The 24335-nt window shown below is 34.2% G+C and overlaps 1 protein-coding gene across 1 annotated transcript in view; it reads right to left on the bottom strand.

Moving 5' to 3' along the window:
• Positions 1–5401: 5401 nt before the first annotated feature.
• The window catches only part of LOC143641217 (catenin alpha-3-like), a 434295-nt gene continuing 415361 nt past the window's right edge, over positions 5402–24335 (bottom strand). The window contains exon 5 of the mRNA XM_077108548.1: positions 5402–5587. Coding sequence (XP_076964663.1) covers positions 5402–5587 — 186 coding nt within the window. The remainder of the gene's footprint in view (positions 5588–24335) is intronic.

Raw genomic sequence — 24335 nt, 5'->3', positions numbered from 1 at the left:
AATTTTATTACCATGCCTTTCTTAAAATTTGAACACACAGTATCTTTGTTTTGTGGATGCCTGTGGCAGTGACACCTATAGATTGTGAGAACGTTGGGGTATTTAGCTTTTGCAAAACATGAAATGTGTCTATTTCCCAATGAGTTCTCGCTCTATGGAGCTGTGAATCCTCCTCTAACACACTAGCTGCAGTTTAGGATACTTCCATATTCACTGATGTAGCAGAATCTTTTCCAATTTGATTCAAAGTGTATCAACAATCAGACATTAATTCCTTTCAAAGTGACACATTCAGAGCAGGGAAATCTGCAAAGCCTATAACCTCACCCTGTCTCAGGTGACAGGATCTTACAGTTCCACTTTCATCCTACTTCCCAGAGACATTTTTCTTCTTTTCTAGTCTGGACACAGTCAGTCATTTTAATCTATCGTTTCTAGTAGTTTTAATTCTGCTGCAAAATTTCCTTCTAGTCTATGAATTATGATTAAATCTAGCCCAACTAGTCTTCTCAGAACATACAAAGAGAAAATATATTTACCTTTCCCTTAATAAATGTTAGAACCAAAATGGTGAAAACTAATACATGTTTACTACCTTTGACCTATCCAGATCTACTGCAGCTCTGTCACTCCATTTTTGAATTCTCAGTCTTACATTCAATAGATGGCAACACTTAACAAATAGAAGCCATTAAGAATTTACTTCTCAAATTCCTTCCATTTATTCATACCTTCATACATTTCCTTATTCTTTTGAAAGGTTTCCTCCTCTTATTCCACAGTTCCTAGAAAATAAAATTCTTACGTGCCTCTGTTCAATGATACTTTTTGTCTTTTGGATTTACTGTATTGTTTTACTTTTTTTTTTTTTGGTTCTTTTTAGTTATACATAACAGCAGGATCTCTCTTGATATATTTATACAAGCATGAAAAATATCGTATTCTAATAAGAATCCCAGTCTTGTGGAATTGCATGGTGGTGAGATTCACTGTGGTATATTCTTTATGTACACAGGAAAGTTGTGCCAGTCATTCCACTGTCTTTCCTATTCCTACCCCCTTCCTTCCTTTCATTTCCCATTGTCTAATCCACTGAACTTCTATTCTTTCTCCCCAAACCCATATTTTGGGTTAGCATCCACATATCAGAGAAAAATTTTAAACTTTGTTTTTAAAGATTGGCTTATTTCATGTAGCATAATAGACTCCAGATCCTTACTTTTTTAAAAAATAAAGTATCTTACTTATATTAAAAAAACAATAGTAATAATTATATATTTAGTATAATTTATGTAATTATTGTATTTTTCATATTCACTCAACATTTTCTTTTTTATTCTATTCAATTATCATATTAAGGTCTCTCGGGTAAAACTAGTCATTGACAACTCACTGAAATTCTCTTAAGTGTGGTCCAGGACCCTTTTTTGTTTGCTGTACTTTATTTTATTTTTTTTTATCACTCCAGTGTTCTTTATTTATGCAATTTTGTTTTCTCTGCCAATACTTCTGTTTTCTCTTGGCTTTGTTCTTTAATGTTTTTCCCTCTTGCTCTGGTCCCAGTGCATAAATACATCTAGTATAATTGTTTTTACTACCCAATAGTGAGAAAGCTAAAGAGGCTCTCACTTCAGGTTTCTTTCCTTGATATACTATTTTCCAAATAGAGTTATGAATACTTTACACTATGTGAAAATTCTAATTCAGCTTTCTATTGGAAATACATTTTCTTCTTTTGTGTATCTAGGTTAATTATATCAATGGAACAACAACAAAAATGTTATTAATCTTTACTTCAGAATCAACCTATATATTATGTATGAATGACTTAATTAAAATTATTAAGAATATAAATCTCACCAATCTTAGAAATATAAGAAGAAGTGAAGAGAATTTGTGTTGTAAATGAGACATAGAATATCAGGTAGAAGGCAGAAGAAAGGGTAAAGGTGAACATTTCATCATACATAATGGGAAGTTTCATCATAACTAATAAATATCAAATTAAATTATTAACAAAATAATTTCAAGGATCACATATACAATAAAAAACATGAAGGTACCAAACAATCAAGAATTCGAAGGAGGGGAGAAACAAGTATAAAAAGCCATTTAAGTGATCTAAATCATGACCTGTAGAAAAAGTCAGTAATTATATGTAAGAGCAAAAAGTATATCGAATTTTCCTACCATTTTACTTCTTTTTCTCTGATCATTTTCTTCTTTATCTCACAGTCATTCTCTTTATTTCATGGTTATTTCTGATTTTCTTTAATGTCATTTATTAATTTTTTTGAGTTTATTTCCTTTTGAACATTTGGTCACTTTTTTGATTCTTTTACTCTTTATCTTTTTTCATTAATTTTTTTCTTTCTTTTTTCCCCACATTTTTGTTGTTATTGTTAGTAATGGTGGTTAATTCTAATTCCCCAAAAAGACTTATCAAATCATTGTTTCCCGTTTTTGGTTAATTTCTCTTGATTTTCATGTTCTGAGTCTAGATTTAGAAACATCAAATATATATGCATATAATGCCAATTATTTACTTTTTGAAATTTATTTCAGTTAGAGGCATAATAGTATACTTTTACTTTTTCTGGTTTTTATTTGTTTTTAGAGGGAGGGGTTTCATCAGCTGAACTGTTTTGATTCCCACTTTATCTTCTTATAATAACATTGCATATAGTGAGTATTGGGCATGGTTTCTACTCAAAGAACATTCTCTTTCTTCAGTATTATGAATACACTTTTTTGTAATGGATAATGCTCTTAATAATGGTGATAGAGGAGGAAAAGTGGCATCTTCTATAATTCTCTTTTATTTCTCTGGGATCCTTGCTATTTTTCAAAACCTGGAATACTTCTAGTGCTACCTCTCCAAGATTTTCTTTTCCATCAAAAGGGAAAATGATCTAAAGCTCCCGATTCTAAACCCACTGAATTTTAATCTCTTCCCTCTAATCAGTGTTATAAAATGTCAAGTCCCAGACCTGTGTTCAGAAGTTTTTCACTTAATATCAGGTGTTCTTGTTTTGATTCAATTTTTTCTGTGCTATATCTATTGTTTTTTTTTTTTTTTTTTTTTTACAAATCTCTTATCCATGGAATGTTTTAATCATCATAGTTTCTGCCCTCTAGAAACACAGGGTCATGACAATGGCAGAGTACCAGCATTAACTATTAGAATTTGTTATATATATCACATAAGATAATTTAAAACTTACACTATTCTCTGTATCTCAGAAAGTTTGAATGCTGGCTTCATATAATGTTTTTTGTGCTCTAATATGCTCTTAACTTTCAGTAAAGTTTGTATGGTGTGATTTAATTTATACAATAGTCATTATCCTTGAGCCAGTATAAAACTTCATTTTTAAAAAATGAATACATATTTATCACATAATATCAATACATTTTTAAAGTAATAGAGCAATTAAAACAGAAAATGTAATTAAATTATCCAAAATCCACCTACTAAAACATGATTTTTATTTAATACCATTGAGTATAATTTTATTTCCTATATAAAGGCATATTTATACCTATGTTTCATATATATATATAATCTATGCATTTATATTTGAGAAAATTAGGGATGCAAACAGAAAGAGAAAAGGAAACATAAAGAGAGTCAGAGAGAGACCAAGAGATTGTTCAGATCTTTGCAAAAACTGAAGCATAGGTCAAAACTGAATTATTCTGTATATGAAAAAGAATGAGAGGACATTTGGCAGCTATAGAACTATGGTTGAAAAAAAGTGTAAAGACTTTAAGAAGGAAAAATATAAACTGATATCTCAAAGGACTTCTTTATGAAATTCTATGTATATTAACATTATATATTTATATATAATATTTAAAAAGTTATATATATAACTTTCCAATTAAATGTGCAGGGAAATCTCTTCACTGCCATTATTTTTGAAAAGTGGATTTTCTTTCAAGGGACTACAAGTAGGTTTGAGTTCTGTCATAAATAATTTGGGTCACATACAAAACAAAGAAGAAACACTCATAGGAAAACAGCCATATATACATATTATACTAAAAAATTAGATTAGACTACTTTTTTGCTTTTCATTAAAAACATTTTTAAAATATCTTGGCTTTATTTTCAGTGGATTCTTTCTCATATAGCAACACATCATTAATTTAAACAGCCCAATTTTCCTAATATTTTGAATAATTCTGCAGTTATTCTTATACTACTATATCTTACTTCAGATTATTTATTTGGGATAGAATCTCTGAAGCACATATAGATTACAACATAAATGATGCTGATATAAACTGTTTACAAAGGATTTTAGTTCATATATATTGCTAACTTACGTGTATACTACTTCAGGCTTTTGCTACCACACTCTGTACCTTGCCTATTTTCAAAGTTTTCCAATTTTTTTAATCTAAAAATTATTTGATATTAAATGTTAAGGCTAAATATTTTTCAAATATTTATTAGTCATATCTTTTATGGGTGAAAAATCGGTGAATTATGTAATTATATTTCATCCTGGATTTGGAAATTCATTTCTTATTTTTAATACTAGTAGTCTTTATATATAAGTGACATCACACATTTTTATTCTTTCTTGCAAATACTTACCAAGTTATCTACTTAAATTTTAATATTGTTTAGGAAGTTTTATTGGTACTTAGAATTTTAAAATAGTTCAATTTAATAATTCTTTATGAATTCTTTCTTTGTAATGCTTAGAAACTTTAACTGAATCTTAATATCAAATACTTTGTGTATATTTTCTCTATTAATTATGATTTTAATTTTAGATTTAGTCCATTATTCCATCTGAAAGCAATTTTCGTGTATAGTATATGGTAATATAAATGGACAGATTTCTATTTGCACTAGGTCTGCTGCAGGGTATTCTATTCTGTGACTTTTATAGTAATTCTAAGACTACTTAAGTAAATTTCTGTAATTTTGTATACTTTAGTAATTGATTGGGCTTGCACTATATAGTTCACTTCTCATTTATTAGCTCTATGAAATGCCATTTTATAATTATAACCAACATTTTATTTCTCTGGAATGCAACAAAACATATGATTCTTTCTCTGATATCATTAAGTCACTGTACTTTTAAATATATCTAGTTACTATCTCAGCAGCAAAAGATACCACTAATCCTGATGTTCTGCTGGGAAGATCTCTGAGGAAGCCAAAAGTGACAGAGTATAAAGTGGTATCAGTTTATGAGAAACTCTGCCATATTTACTTTTCACAACCTCTAGAATTACACACCCTCAACTTTGTTTTTTATATTATTTATATTTTCACTATCACTCAATTTTGGCATCTTCCACTCAGAGAAGTTTGAAGTTTCAGTAATGTGACAAATGTTTCTACCCATTAGCAATATTATATATAATTTCAACATAATTACCTCGTGAAGTCTGTCATCTCCATCATGATCATACACATCTTCTTGGCGAGAACAATGATATCATTGCTTGTATCATCCCATATTTCAATTTCAGCATCAAGCTTACTCTTTACTTTCTTGAAATCAGCAACTTGCTCAGCAATCTTTTCCTTTTCCGCCTCAGGCAGTTGAGTCATTTTTGCCTAAAACGTGATAATTAGATTTAAAATCATTCCACTATGAAGAAAGCATTTTAGAAAAAATTGGTTATTATAGGGTATTCACACAACCTAGTCATTTAAAATCAGAGACACTCAGATTTTAAGTAATTTAGCCAAAACTTTCTTGGTTTATTTTTTCAAAGAAGAAATCTATTAAGTTATAATTATTTGCTCTAGGACAATGATATATATATATATATATATATATATATATATATATGAATTCTAATGTATGTCTTGATGTCTGGCAAATTTAAATCTTCCTTAAAATAAATCTGGAATTTTCTAATTTCTACTGGTGTCAAAATTTTAAGTTAATTCAAATGTAATGTCATGCATTATATTTGTTAGAATATATTCTAACTACACTAATGATACATTTCATAAGGTAGAAACATAACAGAACTTAACCTGTAATCAGACCATGTCTGTCTCTGAACATCTATATATAAGTATAGCTAGATAAATTTTATAGGACCATTGAATATAAATTAGTAAATAATAACTGTATAAATTATGTGTATAAAAATGAGCACATAGGTAAAATCATAAGATTGTATATTTTGTACATATAAATATATTCAGGTGTGCGTGTATATATATGAATATATATATATATATATATATATATATATATATATATATATACACATATATGTGTGTGTGTTTGTGTGTGTGTGTGTGTGTGTACACAGACCATTATATGAAAAGAATAAAAACACTATGGGCAAGATTTATTAATGTAGCCCTCCCAAATTTGTATACTGCCTACTGAGATATTATTATCCTTTGCAGAGTAAACTTACTCTGTTTAGCATGACATCATTTTTTGGATATGTTGTATTCTTAATGTATGCAAACTGCATCTTCCTTTTGCAATTTGGAATGTAGGATAGGTAAAAAATAAATCTATATTACTAAATTACCATATTTAAAATCTCATCACCTAGAACATTACTTTTTGTCAAATAAAAAAGTATCCTGCCAGGTATGGTGGTGCAGACCTGTAATCCCAGTGGCTCAGGTAACTGAAGTTAGGAGGATTGCAATTTCAAAGCTACCCTTGGCAACTTAGCGAGACCCTAAGCAACTAAATGAGAACGTATTTCAAAATTTAAAAAGGACTGGGGATGTGGCTTAGTAGTTAAGTGTCCCTGCATAAATTCCTGCTACTAATAAAATAAAATTAAATTAAATTTTAAAAAACTCTTGAAGTATAAGTGATCTGATAATATGAAGAACATAAAACTTCATGAGACTGTCCATGCAATTATATCATCAAAAAGGAATGTCAGGGCTGGACATGTAGCTCAGTAGTATGGAGCTTGCCTAATTTGTGCAAGACCCTGTGTTCAATAACCAGCACCAAAAACTAGCAAACAAAAAGGAATTTTAGATATATTATTGTAGTATAATGAATGTACAGAGTTCTAAGGAGAAACATTTTGAAAATGATGAATCGTGTTAGTAGAACTTGTTTATTAAATGATTCACATCTTCATATTTTAGATGCTGATGTTTCAGACACCTACAGATGGAAAAATAAGGAGAAATCACAAAAAAAACCTTTGCAATACTCTGGATACTAGGTAAAATATAATGAAAACATACTTTATGGAATCAATAGTATGCAATGGCAAAAGAGCTTACCTATATGAACGAAAGGAATTAAAAGCATAGTCAATGAAAAATTTAAACAATAAAGATCAAAATCAGTATCAATTGTCATTTGTTATCAATTTATTATGAGCCTAACATAGGGTCTAAAATAACTTAATGTCTATGAAAATCTCAGGATTAATTAATCATGCCTTAATTCTAACATAAGCCTTTTCCTTTAAATTTCTTACCTTAATGTTTAAGACATATTAAATGCTCCATAAATGATAACTCGTTTGTTCAATAGGAAAATTGTCAAAATATATTTACATGTCTAGCACTTAAATTTGTTTTCATTTTATTATTTGTTTTTCTTTGAAGAATCAAAATAAGCTTCATGAGACACAGTTTTTGATTAATGAGCTTTACAAGATCTCTTCTTTAGCATCTGAAAGTACTTGGTGCTGTTTTCTCACAGGAAATGTGCCCTATGCAACGTGTTAAAAGAACAGTAACTTTTACTACCGCTGGCATATGGCAAGGCACATAAATGAAGACACAGCTCAGTACTTTCAAAATCAAAAGTAATATGCAAGCATGTTAAGTAAATTATAAGCTATCAACCCATTAAACTACCTCCAATGTAGAAATGAGTTTTCCTCCATCTTGACTACTGGTCATTATCATTTTCTGCATTCTCATATAAAGTGTTCAAACATTCAAAAATACCTAGCTATGGAGAGCTGGGCTATTTTGCACTCTAAGGGATAATAAATCTGTAATGCTAAATCTAATAAATAATTTTGAGGTATACAATGGCATATTATGGAAAATAATTCACTAGTTTCATAATAAAGTAAAAACTACTCAAGAAGAGGTCTGGTTAAGTATATTTAAAGTTCTGTTCCTTGGGATGCCACTGATTTCCTATATGACCTTGAGGAAGTCACTTAATCCTCCTAAGTTTCCCCAGATACAAAATGACAATAATTGCAAGTGCTACCTACCGGCCATGTAGGGAGCAGAGTTGATTATTGGATAACATTGAGACTGACCCTGTCATGGACAGGGAACTCATTGGTTGCACTCCATTTCCTTAATAACATTCCAACTCACTTGGTGAATTACAATCAGTAGACTTTTATCTCTGATAGATAAGGGTCAAAAGTTGGGCAGTAGTTTGTGAAATTAAAAGTTCTAGAGACCGAGGGCGGCACGGAGCCAGCGGGAGCCACGGCTTCGGCGAGGGAGACGGCGGCAGCGGCGGCTGCGGCGAGGGAGCCGGCGGGAGCTGGGGCTGCGGCGAGGGAGCCGGCGGCAGCCGGGGCAGCGGCACGGGAGCCGGCCGGAACTGGCGGGAACCGCAGCAGCGGCGCAGGAGCCCGTGGGAGCCGCGGCGGTGCTGGCACAGGAGCCGGCGGGAACCGCGCGGCGCGGGACTCCCAGCTACCGCTCCCACCAGTGCTGACAACTGAGGTCTCTTGCACCGACTCGCCTTGGCATGGGACTCACGGCTACAGCTTCCACCGGTGCTGACAACTGAGGTCTCTTGCATCAGATACGGGGGCGTGGCTACCAGAAGGTAAGCAAGTTTGCTGGGGGTGCTCAGCCCCAAGCTCTACAAACTAAGGGCCTGAGGGAGGCAAACAAGGAGAGTGTGCCCAGGCACTAATGAAACAGCTGCTCCACGCGTGTGCAAGGTAGGCAGAACTGTGACCACCGACAAAACAGGCCCAGTGGACTGCCAGACACATCGCTCAGGTTGGGGGAGGGGCAGAGCCGCCGGGCGCCTGCAAGTTACACAGACCTGCGAATCACCAGCTGATCAGACCCAGCAACCGCGGAGTGGCAGAGCCACCCCCGGGCCTGCAAGGTAGGGGCACTTGCCACCCACCGGCAGGTCAGGCCCAACAAACTGCGGAGGGGCACAGCTGCCCCACGAGCCTGCTAGGTAGGCAGAACCCTGACTACCAACAGAACAGGCCCAGAGGCCAGCCAGACACATCACCCCGCCCCAGTTGGAGGAGGGGCAGAGCCGCCGGGCGCCTGCAAGTTACACAGACCTGCGACTCACCAACAGATCAGGCCCAGCAACCGCGGAGCGGCAGAGCCGCCCCCGGGCCTGCAAGGAAGGCGCACTTGCCACACACCAGCAGGTCAGGCCCAACAAACTGCGGAGGGGCACAGCTGCCCCACGAGCCTGCTAGGTAGGCAGTACCCTGACCACCAACAGAACAGGCTCAGAGGACGGCCAGACACATCGCCCCGCCCCGGTTGGGGGAGGGGCAGAGCCGCCAGGCGCCTGCAAGGTAGGCAAACCTGCGTCTCACCAGCATATCAGGCCCAGCAACCCGCGGAGCGGCAGAGCTACCCCCGGGCCTTCAAGGTAGGCGCACTTGCCACCCATTGGCAGGTTAGGCCCAGCAACTCCCGGAGGGACACAGCTGCTCCACGCACGTGCAAGGTAGGCGGAACATTGACCACTGACAAAACAGGCCCAGTGGCCCGCCAGATGCATCGCCCCGGTTGGGGGAGGGGCAGAGCTGCCACCAGCGCCTTTTAGGTAGACAGACCTGCAACCAACAGACAGAACAGGCCTAGTGGCCAGCGGAGGGGCAAAGCCACTGCTCACGCCTGCAAGGTAGGCGGATCTGTGACCACCGAAAGAACAGGCCCATTGAAAGTACAGGCACAGCGGCCTCCCGGCGTGGTAGGCACATTGCCTCAATTGGAGGAGGGGAAGAACCACCGCCAAAGCCTGCGAGGGAGACTTTGCAGCTATACAAGAGCAATATAAATATATAGGGGGAAAAATCAATAACACAACAGTTTCACCAAGCAGAAAGAAACGCGATCAATATGAAAAGACAAGGAAAGAAAGGACCACAAGCAATGCAGGTCAACTCAACTTTAGAAGAGGTAATTTCTGCAGCAGATGGAATGTCAGATAAAGAATTCAGGATATACATGCTTCAGATGATCTGGAGTCTCAAGGAAGACATTAGACAGCAAAATCAGTCAATGAAAGACCACTTCAACCACTTTGACAATCTATTACATAAACAAATCCAAGAAGCAAAAGATCAATTATACAGGGAGATAGAGGTTATAAAAAACAAACAAACAGAAATCCTGGAAATGCAGGAAACAATAAACCAACTTAAAAACTCAATTGAGAATACTACCAGCAGAGTAGAACACTTAGAAGATAGAACATCAGACAATGAAGACAAAGTATTTCAACTGGAGAAGAACATAGACAGCTCAGCAAAGCTGTTAAGAAACCATGAGCAGAACATTCAAGAAATATGGGATAACATAAAGAGACCAAACTTAAGAGTCATTGGGATACAGGAAGGTACTGAGGACCAAACCAAAGGAATGAGCAATCTATTCAACGAAATAATACGAGAAAACTTCCCAGACTTGAAGAATGAGACAGAATCCCAAATCCTAGAAGCCTACAGGACGCCGAATGTGCAAAATCATAAGAGATCCACACCTAGACACATTATAATGAAGATGCCCAACATACAGAATAAGGAGAGAATTTTAAAAGCTACAAGAGAAAGGAAGCAGATTACATTTAGGGGTAAACCAATCAGGACAACAGCTGATCTTTCAACACAGACTCTCAAAGCTAGAAGATCCTGGAATAACATATTTCAAACACTGAAAGAAAAGGGGTTCCAACCAAGAATTGTGTATCCCGCGAAATTAAGCTTCAGGATGGAAGATGAAATTAAAACCTTCCATGATAAACAAAAGTTAAAAGAATTTGCAGCTAGAAAACCATCTCTTCAAAACATCCTTGGCAAAATATTACAGGAAGAGGAAATGGAAAATATCAATGAAAACCAACAGCGGGAGGTAGTACAGTAAAGAGGGGGGAATAATCAAAGAGGAAAACAAACCATGTTTAGTAACATAAATAAACACATATGGCTGGAAGAACAACCCATATCTCAATAATAACCCTAAATGTTAATGGCTTAAACTCACCAATTAAGAGACACAGGCTAGTAGAATGGATCACAAAACAAGACCCAACAATATGCTGCCTTCAGGAGACGCATTTGATAGGAAAAGACATACATAGACTGAAGGTGAAAGGTTGGGAAAAATCATATCACTCATATGGACTTCGGAAACAAGCAGGAGTGTCCATACTCATATCAAATAAAATAGATTTCAAGCCAAAGTTAATCAAAAGGGATGAAGAGGGACACTACATACTTCTTAAGGGAACCATACACCAACAAGACATAACAATCATAAATATATATGCCCCAAACAATGGTGCAGCTATGTTCATCAAACAAACTCTTCTCAAGTTCAAGAGTCTAATAGACCACCATACAATAATCATGGGAGACTTCAACACACCTCTCTCACCACTGGACAGATCTTCCAAACAAAAGTTGAATAAGGAAACTATAGAGCTCAATAACACAATTAATAACCTAGACTTAATTGACATATATAGAATATACCACCCAACATCAAGCAGTTACACTTTTTTCTCAGCAGCACATGGATCCTTCTCAAAAATAGATCATATATTATGTCACAGGGCAACTCTTAGACAATATAAAGGAGTAGAGATAATACCATGCATCTTATCTGACCATAATGGAATGAAATTGAAAATTAACGATAAAAGAAGTAAGGAAAAATCATGCATCACATGGAGAATGAACAATAGGTTACTGAATGATCAATGGGTTATAGAAGACATCAAGGAGGAAATTAAAAAATTCTTAGAGATAAATGAAAACACAGACACAACATATCGGAATCTATGGGACACATTGAAAGCAGTTCTAAGGGGAAAATTTATTGCTTGGAGTTCATTCCTTAGAAAAAGAAAAAACCAACAAATAAATGATCTAATACTTCAACTCAAAATCCTAGAAAAAGAAGAGCAAAACAACAGCAAAAGAAGTAGAAGACAAGAAATAATTAAAATCAGAGCTGAAATTAATGAAATCGAAATGAAAGAAACAATTGAAAAAATTGACAAAACTAAAAGTTGGTTCTTTGAAAAAATAAATAAAATCGACAGACCCTTAGCCACGCTAACGAAGAGAAGAAGAGAGAGAACTCAAATTACCAGCATACGGGATGAAAAAGGCAATATCACAACAGACACTTCAGAAATACAGAAGATTATCAGAAACTATTTTGAATCCTTATACTCCAATAAAATAGAAGATAGTGAAGGCTTCGATAAATTTCTTAAGTCATATGATTTGCCCAGATTGAGTCAGGAGGATATTGACAACCTAAACAGACCAATATCAATTGAGGAAATAGAAGATACCATCAAAAGACTACCAACTAAGAAAAGCCCAGGACCGGATGGGTATACAGCAGAGTTTTACAAAACCTTTAAAGAGGAACTAATACCAATACTTTTCAAGCTATTTCAGGAAATAGAAAAAGAGGGAGAACTACCAAATTCATTCTATGAGGCCAACATCACCCTGATTCCTAAACCAGACAAAGACACTTCAAAGAAAGAAAACTACAGACCAATATCTCTAATGAACCTAGATGCAAAAATCCTCAATAAACTTCTGGCGAACCGGATACAAAAACATATCAAAAAAATTGTGCACCATGATCAGGTAGGATTTATCCCTGGGATGCAAGGCTGGTTCAATATACGGAAATCAATAAATGTTATTCACCACATCAATAGGCTTAAAAATAAGAACCATATGATCATCTCGATAGATGCGGAAAAAGCATTCGACAAAGTACAGCATCCCTTTATGTTCAAAATCTAGAAAAAATAGGGAAAACAGGAACATACCTCAATATTGTAAAAGCAATCTATGCCAAGCCTCAGGCTAGCATCATTCTGAATGGAGAAAAACTGAAGGCATTCCCTCTAAAATCTGGAACAAGACAGGGATGCCCTCTCTCACCACTTCTGTTCAACATAGTTCTCGAATCACTGGCCAGAGCAATTAGACAGACGAAAGAAATTAAAGGCATAAAAATAGGAAAAGAAGAACTCAAATTATCACTATTTGCAGATGACATGATTCTATACCTAGCAGACCCAAAAGGGTCTACAAAGAAACTATTAGAGCTAATAAATGAATTCAGCAAAGTGGCAGGATACAAAATCAACACGCATAAATCAAAGGCATTCCTGTATATCAGCGACAAATCCTCTGAAATGGAAATGAGGACAACCACCCCATTCACAATATCCTCAAAAAAAAATAAAATACTTGGGAATCAACCTAACAAAAGAGGTGAAAGACTTATACAATGAAAACTACAGAACCCTAAAGAGAGAAATAGAAGAAGATCTTAGAAGATGGAAAAATATACCCTGTTCATGGATAGGTAGAAGTAACATCATCAAAATGGCGATTTTACCAAAAGTTCTCTATAGGTTTAATGCAATGCCAATCAAAATCCCAACGGCATTTCTTGTAGAAATAGAGAAAGCAATCATGAAATTCATATGGAAAAATAAAAGACCCAGAATAGCAAAAACAATGCTAAGCAGGAAGTGTGAATCAGGCGGTATAGCTATACCAGACTTCAAACTATACTACAGAGCAATAGTAACAAAAACAGCATGGTACTGGTACCAAAACAGGCGGGTGGACCAATGGTACAGAATAGAGGACACAGAAACCAATCCACAAAACTACAACTATCTTATATTCGATAAAGGGGCTAAAAGCATGCAATGGAAGAAGGATAGCATCTTCAACAAATGGTGTTGGGAAAACTGGAAATCCATTTGCAACAAAATGAAACTGAATCCCTTTCTCTCGCCATGCACAAAAGTTAACTCAAAGTGGATCAAGGAACTTGATATCAAATCAGAGACATGGCGTCTGATTGAAGAAAAAGTTGGCTATGATCTACATACTGTGGGGTCGGGCTCCAAATTCCTCAATAGGACACCCATAGCACAACAGTTAATGACTAGAATCAACAAATGGGACTTACTCAAACTAAAAATTTTTTTCTCAGCAAAAGAAACAATAAGAGAGGTAAATAGGGAGCCTACGTCCTGGGAACAAATCTTTACTCCTCACACTTCAGACAGAGCCCTAATATCCAGAATATACAAAGAACTAAAAAAATTAGACAATGAGATAATGAATAACCCAATCAACAAATGGGCCAAGGACCTGAACAGAAATTTCTCAGAGGAGGACATACAATCAATCAACAAGTATATGAAAAAATGCTCACCATCTCTAGCAGTCAGAGAAATGCAAATCAAAACCACCCTAACATACCATCTCACTCCAGTAAGATTGGCAGCCATTAGGAAGTCAAACAGCAACAAGTGCTGGCGAGGATGTGGGGAAAAGGGTACTCTTGTACATTGCTGGTGGGACTGCAAATTGGTGCGGCCAATTTGGAAAGCAGTATGGAGATTTCTTGGAAAGCTCGGAATGGAACCACCATTTGATCCAGCTATTCCCCTACTCGGTCTATTCCCTAAAGACCTAAAAAGAGCACACTATAGGGACACTGCTACATCCATGTTCATAGCAGCACAATTCACAATAGCAAGACTGTGGAACCAACCTAGATGCCCTTCAATAGACGAATGGATAAAAAAAATGTGGCATTTATACACAATGGAGTATTACTCTCCATTAAGAAATGACAAAATCATAGAATTTGGAGGGAAATGGATGGCATTAGAGCAGATTATGCTAAGTGAAGCCAGCCAATCCCTTAAAAACAAATGCCAAATGTATTCTTTGATATAAGGAGAGTAGCTAAGAACAGAGTAGGGACAAAGAGCATGAGAAGAAGATTAACATTAAACAGGGATGAGAGGTGGGAGGGAAAGGGAGAGAGAAGGGAAATTGCATGTAAATGGAAGGAGACCCTCAGGGGTATACAAAATTACATACAAGAGGAAGTGAGGGGAAAGGAGGAAAAATATAAGGGGGAGAAATGAATTACAGTAGAGGGGGTAGAGAGAGAAGAGGGGAGGGGAGGGGGGAGGGGGGATAGTAGAGGATAGGAAAGGCAGCAGAATACAACAGACACCAGAATGGCAATATGTAAATCAATTGTTGTGCAAATGATGTGATTCTGCAATCTGTATATGGGGTAAAAATGGGAGTGCATATCCCACTTGAATCAAAGTGTGAAATATGATATATCAAGAACTATGTAATGTTTTGAACAACCTACAATAAAAATTAATTAAAAAAAAAGTTCTAGAGAATTCTAGTCTTTTTTTTTTTTTAACTGGGGAACAACAACAATGAAACATTAAATTACTGACACCTTTACTGAAGGTTTTAAGTGTTTCCATGAATAATTTATTAAGTGCTATCAATCAATTTCAATCACTTAGAAATTTTCAAAATAAGACATAAGAAATAAGATATAGCTCAGGGGCTGGGGATGTGGCTCAAGCGGTAGCGCGCTCGCCTGGCATGCGTGCGGCCCGGGTTCGATCCTCAGCACCACATACAAACAAAGATGTTGTGTCTGCCGAATACTAAAAAATAAATATTAAAAATTCTCTCTCTCTCTCTCTCTCTCTTAAAAAAAAGATATAGCTCAGTAGTCAAGTGCTCCTGAATTTAATCACCCCCAAAAAAATTCATTTAAAAATTTGTTTAAAAAACCCCCCTTTATTTATGCCATTATGATAAGGGCATATTTTGTTACTTTCATTGTGTCTATCTCCTTCTATGTCCATTTTTACTTTCCAAGTTCTCACCTTAATTTCCTCTATGATTCTCAATCCCTTTGCCTTGTTATTGCTTAATTTACCTTTCTGAATTTGATGGAAATGGCCAATTCTTCAGCTACAATGTTCATCCATGTCTTTTACCAAATAAAGAATATCAAGTCCTCAAACATAACTATTATATAATCTTACAGTAGAAAATTCATACGGAAAAATGACCAAAACATAAATATATAGTTGGAACTATTTTCACAAACTGAGCAAATCCTAACACCCAAATCAAGAAAAAAAAGGTAAAAAGATAATTCGCAAAAAAATGAACCTCCTTCTCTCTTCTTTCAGTTAAGTATATCCTAAGAATAATAATTACCTTGATTTCCAAAACTAAGGATTTTCTGATATTTGCAACCTTATAAAACTGGGGTCATAGCACATGTACTCTTGTATGTTCCCTTCTATGTTCATCATTTATATATTTGATATGCAACTCTACTGTTGCATGAGCAATAAGAATAAGCAGGATATAACTATACACAACAGTATACTGCCATACAGTATAGTTAGATTCTACTTATCCTTATGACTCTATGCAGATTTTTTTATGCTACAGAATATAACATATATCTGGATGTATTTTATTTTCTATAAATGATCTTGTGGAAACTATTACATTTTGGCTATTATGAACAGTACAAATTCCTGGACTGTATGGGTGTATTTCTCTTGAATCTATACTTAGGAGTAGAATTACAATGTCCCAGGGATTACCATAGATTTTTATCTCTGCCAGTTTTTAAATCTCATTTTGTTTTACTCTGTTCCAACTAAACTAAAATGTTGGCTAATGCTGGTAAATTTCTTGAAATACAGCCTGTTAATTAATTTGCACATCTTTTTCCCTTTCTTTCATCTCTGTCGGTTCAAATTCTGTACTTACAGGCCAAATTTGTACAGTATGCATCCCTTTCTTCATTTCCAGCTGTGTGTAATTAGTTTTTTAAAAGTTTCAGAACATGTCATCCATTATTTCTTCCAGGCATTCATGTTGTCTTCTCATGTAATCTAATCACTTGTGAAAACATATTCATAACTTGTAGGAGAAAAGGTCTCTGAAAGGAGAATTATCAACTTTCTTGTATTTTTTTGTATTCTTCCCCCAAAATATGCGGTTCCTGAAATCATGGACATAATACATGACAGATGTGTGTTTGTGGTTATTAATAGAAATAGTTAAGAGCTAAAGAAAAATAGTGTTTGGGACTGAGAATTTTATAGCAATGATCTTGCATTTTCTCTACACTGCATAAATGTTAAGCTTCTATTTCTATGAGAATATCATATTCATTTCTCTATGCATTTTCCCATCCACTTTCATATTTGGGTCTTTATTATTTCCCCAAGACTATATTAATATACTTCTGATGCTTTTCACCTTCTTTTATTCTGCCTTTTGGTTTCATTCTATTCATTATGACTGTATAAAATTTTGGTATGCTAAATGATTTTCATTACTTCTTAAAAAAGATAAAAAGAAGAAAAAATGTGGCATAATAGAAAAAATGTAGAAATTATCATCATTCAGACCTCCATCCAACTTCCAATTCTGACAAGCCTGAGTTATGTAGCAAGTAACTTAACCACCCGGAACCCGTTTCATTGTATATTAAATTATAGTTAATTTGTATAGAGGTTTTGTGAAAACTAGAGTTATGTCTATAAATAAAATTGCCTGGAATATATTAAGGATTTTTGTAAATGGTACTTATGATCAATATAAATATAAATGCCTAACCTGGCCTTCAAAAATGTCCACAATACTGGGGGAAAGGGGTAGCTCATATATATCCTGGAGCTACCTCAGAGAGCCTAGGCAAGAACCAAATGATATATTCTGAGAAAATGAAGTCCATAATCAATCAATTCTATAGAAAATTAGATCATTGTGTCACCTCATTCTTAAAAGCTCCCAAATCCAAGTCACTTATTTTGCAAATAAGGTAAATGACTTTTAAAACATTATCCAACTGGTCAGCAGCAAATTTGATGTTTAAATCCATGTGTGTCTATTAAATTTTTGTGATTTCCTTAAGTACAACATTTTTCATAAAAACTTAATCATATAATTTTGCTATTTTCCCTATGCATTAAATTGGATGAAACAGAAATAGTATTGTGCTAAAAAGAAATTCACAATTACTATTTTATAATTTTATGAATTTTAGGAAATTCCTCATTAATTCATATGACTTATGAGTGGGCACATACAATATGACATATAAAATTGAATGTTTTATAAATTTTAAAAATACATGCATAATGTGTGTGCATTTTGGAGAAATATTTCTAAGATGATAATTCAAGTTCTTACCTCCAGATTTCCTCAAATTTAATAGTGGTCTTTATGTGTCATTTTAAATAACCCTAAAGGCATTTGGGAAAGGCATGTTTTAATATATAAAAAGCATAAATAATAGCACATGTTAGAAAATTTGAAGTGCTGATAGCAAAAACTCAACCTAATTTAAAATTTAGAATAAATGAATAAAAAGGTTTATGTATCGATATGTTAAGTATACCAAATTGTTATTTCAAAAGTATTCCTGGAGTCCTTTAAGAAAATTTTGCTATGATATTTTTAAAAAGACTTTAAGAGATTGAAACTGGATTTGGCTTTAATGTATATTTTTATGTTTTAATGTATTACCACTAAATCAGATTTATAATTATATTAGCTTTAATGAATTCTCAGTTTCCTCATCTTTCACAAAATGACACTTTTAACACACAGTGGTTAATACTCAAAAATAATGCTTTTAGTTTTAAAACTTTAAAGGCTTCAGGAACTGAATCAAAACAAAGGGTTAACTATTAAATTAATGAATTACCTATGTCCTGATGGTAAAAATTAAGGTAATTAAGATTTATCATGCTTCACACATATCAGTCATTCTAGTAGGCATTTTTGAAAAATTATCCCATTTAAATAATAATAGTATAAAATAGATATTGCTAACATTCACATGTCTCAACTATGGAAGTTAATTTCCTGTAGACACATGCATGTCTCCTATAAATGATGAAATCCCTCTCCAAAGTTTATCATTGACATTGAAAATAGTGATATTATATTTGTGAACTCAGTTTGTATCTAGGTTTTACAAATAAATAAATAAAAGGTGTAAGACACATTTGGGAAACAAGTAGACAGACTGAATAACAGGAGGTAATTGTAAATTTCATTCAGTGCCATAATCATATTGTGGATATATAAGAGAATGTCCATTACATTTTGCTAGGACTGCTGAAATATTTGGGAATAAAATGCTATGATGTTTGAAATTTCTTTGAGATGATTAAAAAATATAAAATATTTTTATACCTACCCCAAACAGGAGGTTTGCTATGCTTTGTCTTCCAAAACTATCATAACAAGCCTCAATGATTACTCTGACTTTTAGATATAATTATTTAAAATTATTTATTTCATATACACATTTTATTACCTTGTATCACAATCTTGGTGAGTTTTATTAACATGAGTCAGTTTTTTTAAAGACTGATCAATTACTAACATTCACATGTCTCAACCATGGAAGTTAATTTCATATAGACACATGCATGTCTCCTATAAATGATGAAATCCCTCTCCAATTTTTATCATTGACTTTGAAAATAGTGATATTGTATTTGTGAACTCAGTTTGTCTCTAGGTTTTACAACTTAGGAGTACTAACACTACTCACTTTGTTCTTCCAACAAAGCAAGGACCAGTTCCAGTTCCTCAATGACATCAAGTACAGCAAGCTCATAAGACTTTACTTGAGCTGTCAGCTCTTTTCACACCTGATTCCTACTTTTGTCATTTACCAAAAGGCATGCTCTATCTTTGAGGCATTCTATTTTAATTTAGACCAGAATTAGTTATTAAACAGTTGTTATTATACCCTCTCTGGTAGATCTATATGGTACCCTAAATTCAACCTTGTAGAACCAAAAGGAGTGTATGTAATCTGTTTTCCACAAGAAGACCTTCAGTTATGTAAAAGCAACCATCAGATGCTATTAATCATAGTCTTCCAACTATTTTATTTATTCCTTCACATATTCCCTTTTTTGTAAAACTGTTAATTCTAGACACTTTTTCAAATGCATATTTTCCAGATGATCAGCATGAGGGGTTTCCTTTGGTGGCACCATACTGAATCATAAAATTAATTCCAGAATTATGTATACCACTCTAGGTGAATTCTGACCAGTCAAGACAATAATAGACTTTTTACAAGACACTATGCTTTTACTATTCAAAAGCCCAAAATTGTGCTAGAAATTTTACAACATTCCTGTCCACTATTTATTCATACTTAACACTCCAGATATTATAAAAATCTTATAAAAATAAACTATAGCTAAGCCATATCTAAATGCCTGTATATTGAATTTTTAACTCTAAATGTTACAAAGATTTAGACGAATTCAAATTCAATATCATTGTGTTTTCCTTGGATCATTATTACAGGATATTGATATACTTTTGTTTTTTAATGCTGCCCAAACTGACAACATATAAATCCATGAACAATTCAATAAATATATATTAAAAAGATGGTAAGGAACTCAAGCACCGAGATCTAGAAGCTCATTTGTTTTATTCACCTGTGTGACTCTAAGATGTGATTCAGAGTCTATTCACTTTTATTTGCATGCAAATAAGTTTAGTTACCTGGATTCCATGCCCCAGTTTAGAATAAATTGGCTGGAAGTAGACAGGAGGTGTGCTAATCTGACCATAAGGATGGAAAAGAAAATCAAAGAGGAGGTAGACTGCTCATAAAATGGAGACTTGTTAGCTTATAAATAATCTTTCCTGCTTGTTTCAGGACACCTTCATTCTAACATTGTATTACAGCATAGTACTGTTATGTTTGGTCATAATAATGATGAGTCATCTGCAGCATCACTACCCAACATTTACTAGTGCCTACTTCACAGTAGTTATATAGCACCTATCTTGCTCCCTGGGAGTTTAAAATATCCCTGTGTTAAAGAGATCAAATTATATTTAGAACTTTGTTTGGAGCTGGAAGGTAAAGATACGTGGAATACACCTTTAAAACTCTTTCCAGAAGACATTTTAAAAAATTTATCTTAAAAAAATATAAATAATGCACCTCTACAATAGGTATAAATTGAGAAAGTATTTTCTAATATTTCCATATTTTTTTCTCATAGTTTACAATCAATATAATCTTATAGAACATATACATGCATTCATTGTATTTCTGGATATAAATATAGTTAACAGATTGCTCTTCCCATAGTTCATAGGAATCTTAATTTCATTCTTTCTAACACAACTTTGGATAAAACAATGACTTGAGAAATATAGATATAAAATTTTAAATACTCATGGCATTTGTCAATAAATTATGGGTATATGTGTATATATTTTTAAGACTGATTATAGCACCATGATTAATGATCCATATAAATGCATGCTGATCATAGCCCCCTTTACTTAAAAGCAGGTTTAATATTTACATACAAGGATTGTGCAAAATCTATTCTCTTATATTCTTATTAATATAGATTACTTAATGCTCAAAGAAAAATAAACATTTTTTTGCATAATATATGACCTATTTATCATTATTTTAGGTTTCAAAACAGGTAAAAGAAAAAATTTTATATCAATTTGGAAATTCAACAAATATTTCTTTGCAATTCCTTTATTGGGTATTTTCCCATGTTTCTGTTTACTTGTGATCTGAGACCCAAAGTTAGCTGAATTTCCCATATTTTGAAATTTAAATAAATATGACTCAAACTCCTTATCTTACATTCTTTGAGAATTTCAGATTAACTCAAGAAATTTATACATTTCAGAGGTTTTATGCTCTCATAGGCCATCTTTCTTCTCTGAATTTTTGCCCTTACTGATGTATTGCTTTTATTTGAAGCTAATCTTCTGTGATGTCCCTTCACACTCTGTTATAGTGATACAACTTTCTAAAATTCTTAAAAAATCATCCATGTATGTAATTTATCAATATGGAAATATATGAAAATATTTAAAGGTAACAGGGATTTTACAAAGTGGAATAGAAATGACTTAAACTTGCTATGTCTTGATTTTACCTAAGGATGTACAAAATGGGGTAGAAGGTACATGGCCTCCACACTTAATAAAATATGAAAGATCTACAATCATGGCTTATTTCTTAAAATTGATTAGAGGTGTCAAAGAATAGTCACACTAAACAAGTTAGCCATACAAGGTTAAGACTATTGACATAGGGAATGATATTGAACTCAACTCTGTTGAAACAAAAGTTCAGAGAGTTTTTAAGTACTGAGGTGAGCTAGTGGAAAAGAAAGTATCTGAGGACATTAGTAGAAGTTTGGTTCATGTGATTAGACTATTAATGTGTTTACTAATAGGTGTTTTTGTTTTTATTTTTAAATTTAGGCTCCCGATTTTCCACAATATTGGAAATAAAAGCCAAATTTTTCTTTTCTTTTCTTTTCTTTTCTTTTTTAAGGTGGCCCTATCTTTCTTGATAATTGTGTTTCAAAGGGATGACTCCATAAGAAAGATACTCCTTGTGAAATTGGCTAAAAGTTGGAAAAATTTACATCTCCAAGGCACAGAGAAAAGTCTCTCAATGTAATTTCTCTAAAGTAAATGCTCTGAGAAAAAGGAAGAGAGAGGTCTAGAGTCAGGGAGAATCTTATGTAAAGTTTTGTTAGACAACCAAAACCTTCATCAAATGATAAAGACAACATTGTCAGAAATGAGACCTAAGAACATCATGAATATCCTGTTTTGATGGACTGAGGATAACATAGTAGTTCTGTGATATTTTTTCCAAAAATCCACAAATTTTAAATCATGATAAACCAAACCAAATTCAGGGATGTTTGATAAGCTATTCAATCTATCCTGTTCGAAAGTATCAAAGTCATGAAAAGGAATACGGAGGAACTGATAAAGTCTAGAGGAATCTAGATGTAACTACTAAATAAAATTTTGTTGGATTCTGAACTGAATCATAGAATAGAATAAGAACATTAGTTGAAAACTGATGACATTTATATAATAAAAAGTCTGTAGTTTAGTTAGAAGTATAGTGCCAATGTTCATTTCTTAGTTTTGTTATATAGATACTGGTAATTCAGGTTAAATTCAGGGAAAACTGGGTGAAAAGCATGTGAAAAAAAAAAAACTCGGTGATTTTTTTTCTACTTTTAGTAATTCTAAAATTATTTCAAAATTTAAACAATGTAAAATATATCTTAACATTCAAATGTACTTCCATAAATACAGAATAATTTATATCTTGGCAACTCCATTTTGAAAGTCTCCAACTTCCCATCTTTTTATCTGGCCCCTTCTATCCTTTCCTCTTTTCCCTGTGTGTTCTGCGAGTCCTGCTTTATCTGCAATTTCACTTCTGCAGTTTCAGTTAACCATGGTTAGTTTCAACCTGAAATTACCACGTGAAAATTTTCAGAAATAAACAATAAACAATTCATAAGTTTTAGTGTGAATACCATTCTGAATCGTTTGATGAAATTTCATACTGTCCAGCTCCAAAATGCCCAGAGTATAAATCATCCTTTTGTCCAGGGTATCCACTACTGTTGGTCACTTAGTAGCCATTTTGGTTCAGATGGGTGGTATTATGGTGTTTGCAGCTTTATTTAACCTGTATTTAATAATGGCTTTAAAACAGAAGAGTAATGATAGATGCTGGCGATTTTATTACACCATGTTATTATAATTGTTGGTAATCTCTTATTACACTTAGTTTATAAATTAAGCTTTATTATAGGCATTTGTATATAGGAAACAGCATAGGGCCCACTACTAGATGTACTTTCCAATATCTACTAGAATTCATGAAACGTATGATAAGGAGGAGTGTTGGGAGCTGCCACATAGGAGATGAACACTACCCTTAGCCTTGAACAGTGGAGGTATGGAACTGGCTTCCTGCCAATGGAAGCAGGTGGATCTCACCTCTGCTCTGCACTGCAGAGGAATGAAGCTCAGGGAGTGGCCATCACCCAATGAGACTGGCTGCATGACCCTGAAGCCTAATCCCTTGCCTCATTTTGGGTTGAACTTCCAGGAATGTCTTTCCCTCAATAAATAGGCATGCTCACTCTCTTTCCAATGGACCCTTAAGGTCAAGAACCATCCTGATTCCTGTAAGCAAAAGATATTTCTGTGTGTTGTGTGCTTCCTTTGCCATTTTCTTAGTTATTGATGTAGCCAGCTCTTGTGAACACAGCTCAGGTCACCAGCCTGGCTAGCTTTCGATGGAGGGAGCTATTGTATTTTCTAAGCAAACTTCATAAACATTATCTTATATCTATTCATCCACCAGAGTCTTTTGAAACTGTATGTTTTATTTTTCTGAAAAGAGT

The sequence above is a fragment of the Callospermophilus lateralis genome, unplaced genomic scaffold, assembly GCF_048772815.1.
Source record: "Callospermophilus lateralis isolate mCalLat2 unplaced genomic scaffold, mCalLat2.hap1 Scaffold_91, whole genome shotgun sequence".
Taxonomy (NCBI): domain Eukaryota; kingdom Metazoa; phylum Chordata; class Mammalia; order Rodentia; family Sciuridae; genus Callospermophilus; species Callospermophilus lateralis.
This window is presented reverse-complemented; position numbering and strand designations above follow the sequence as displayed.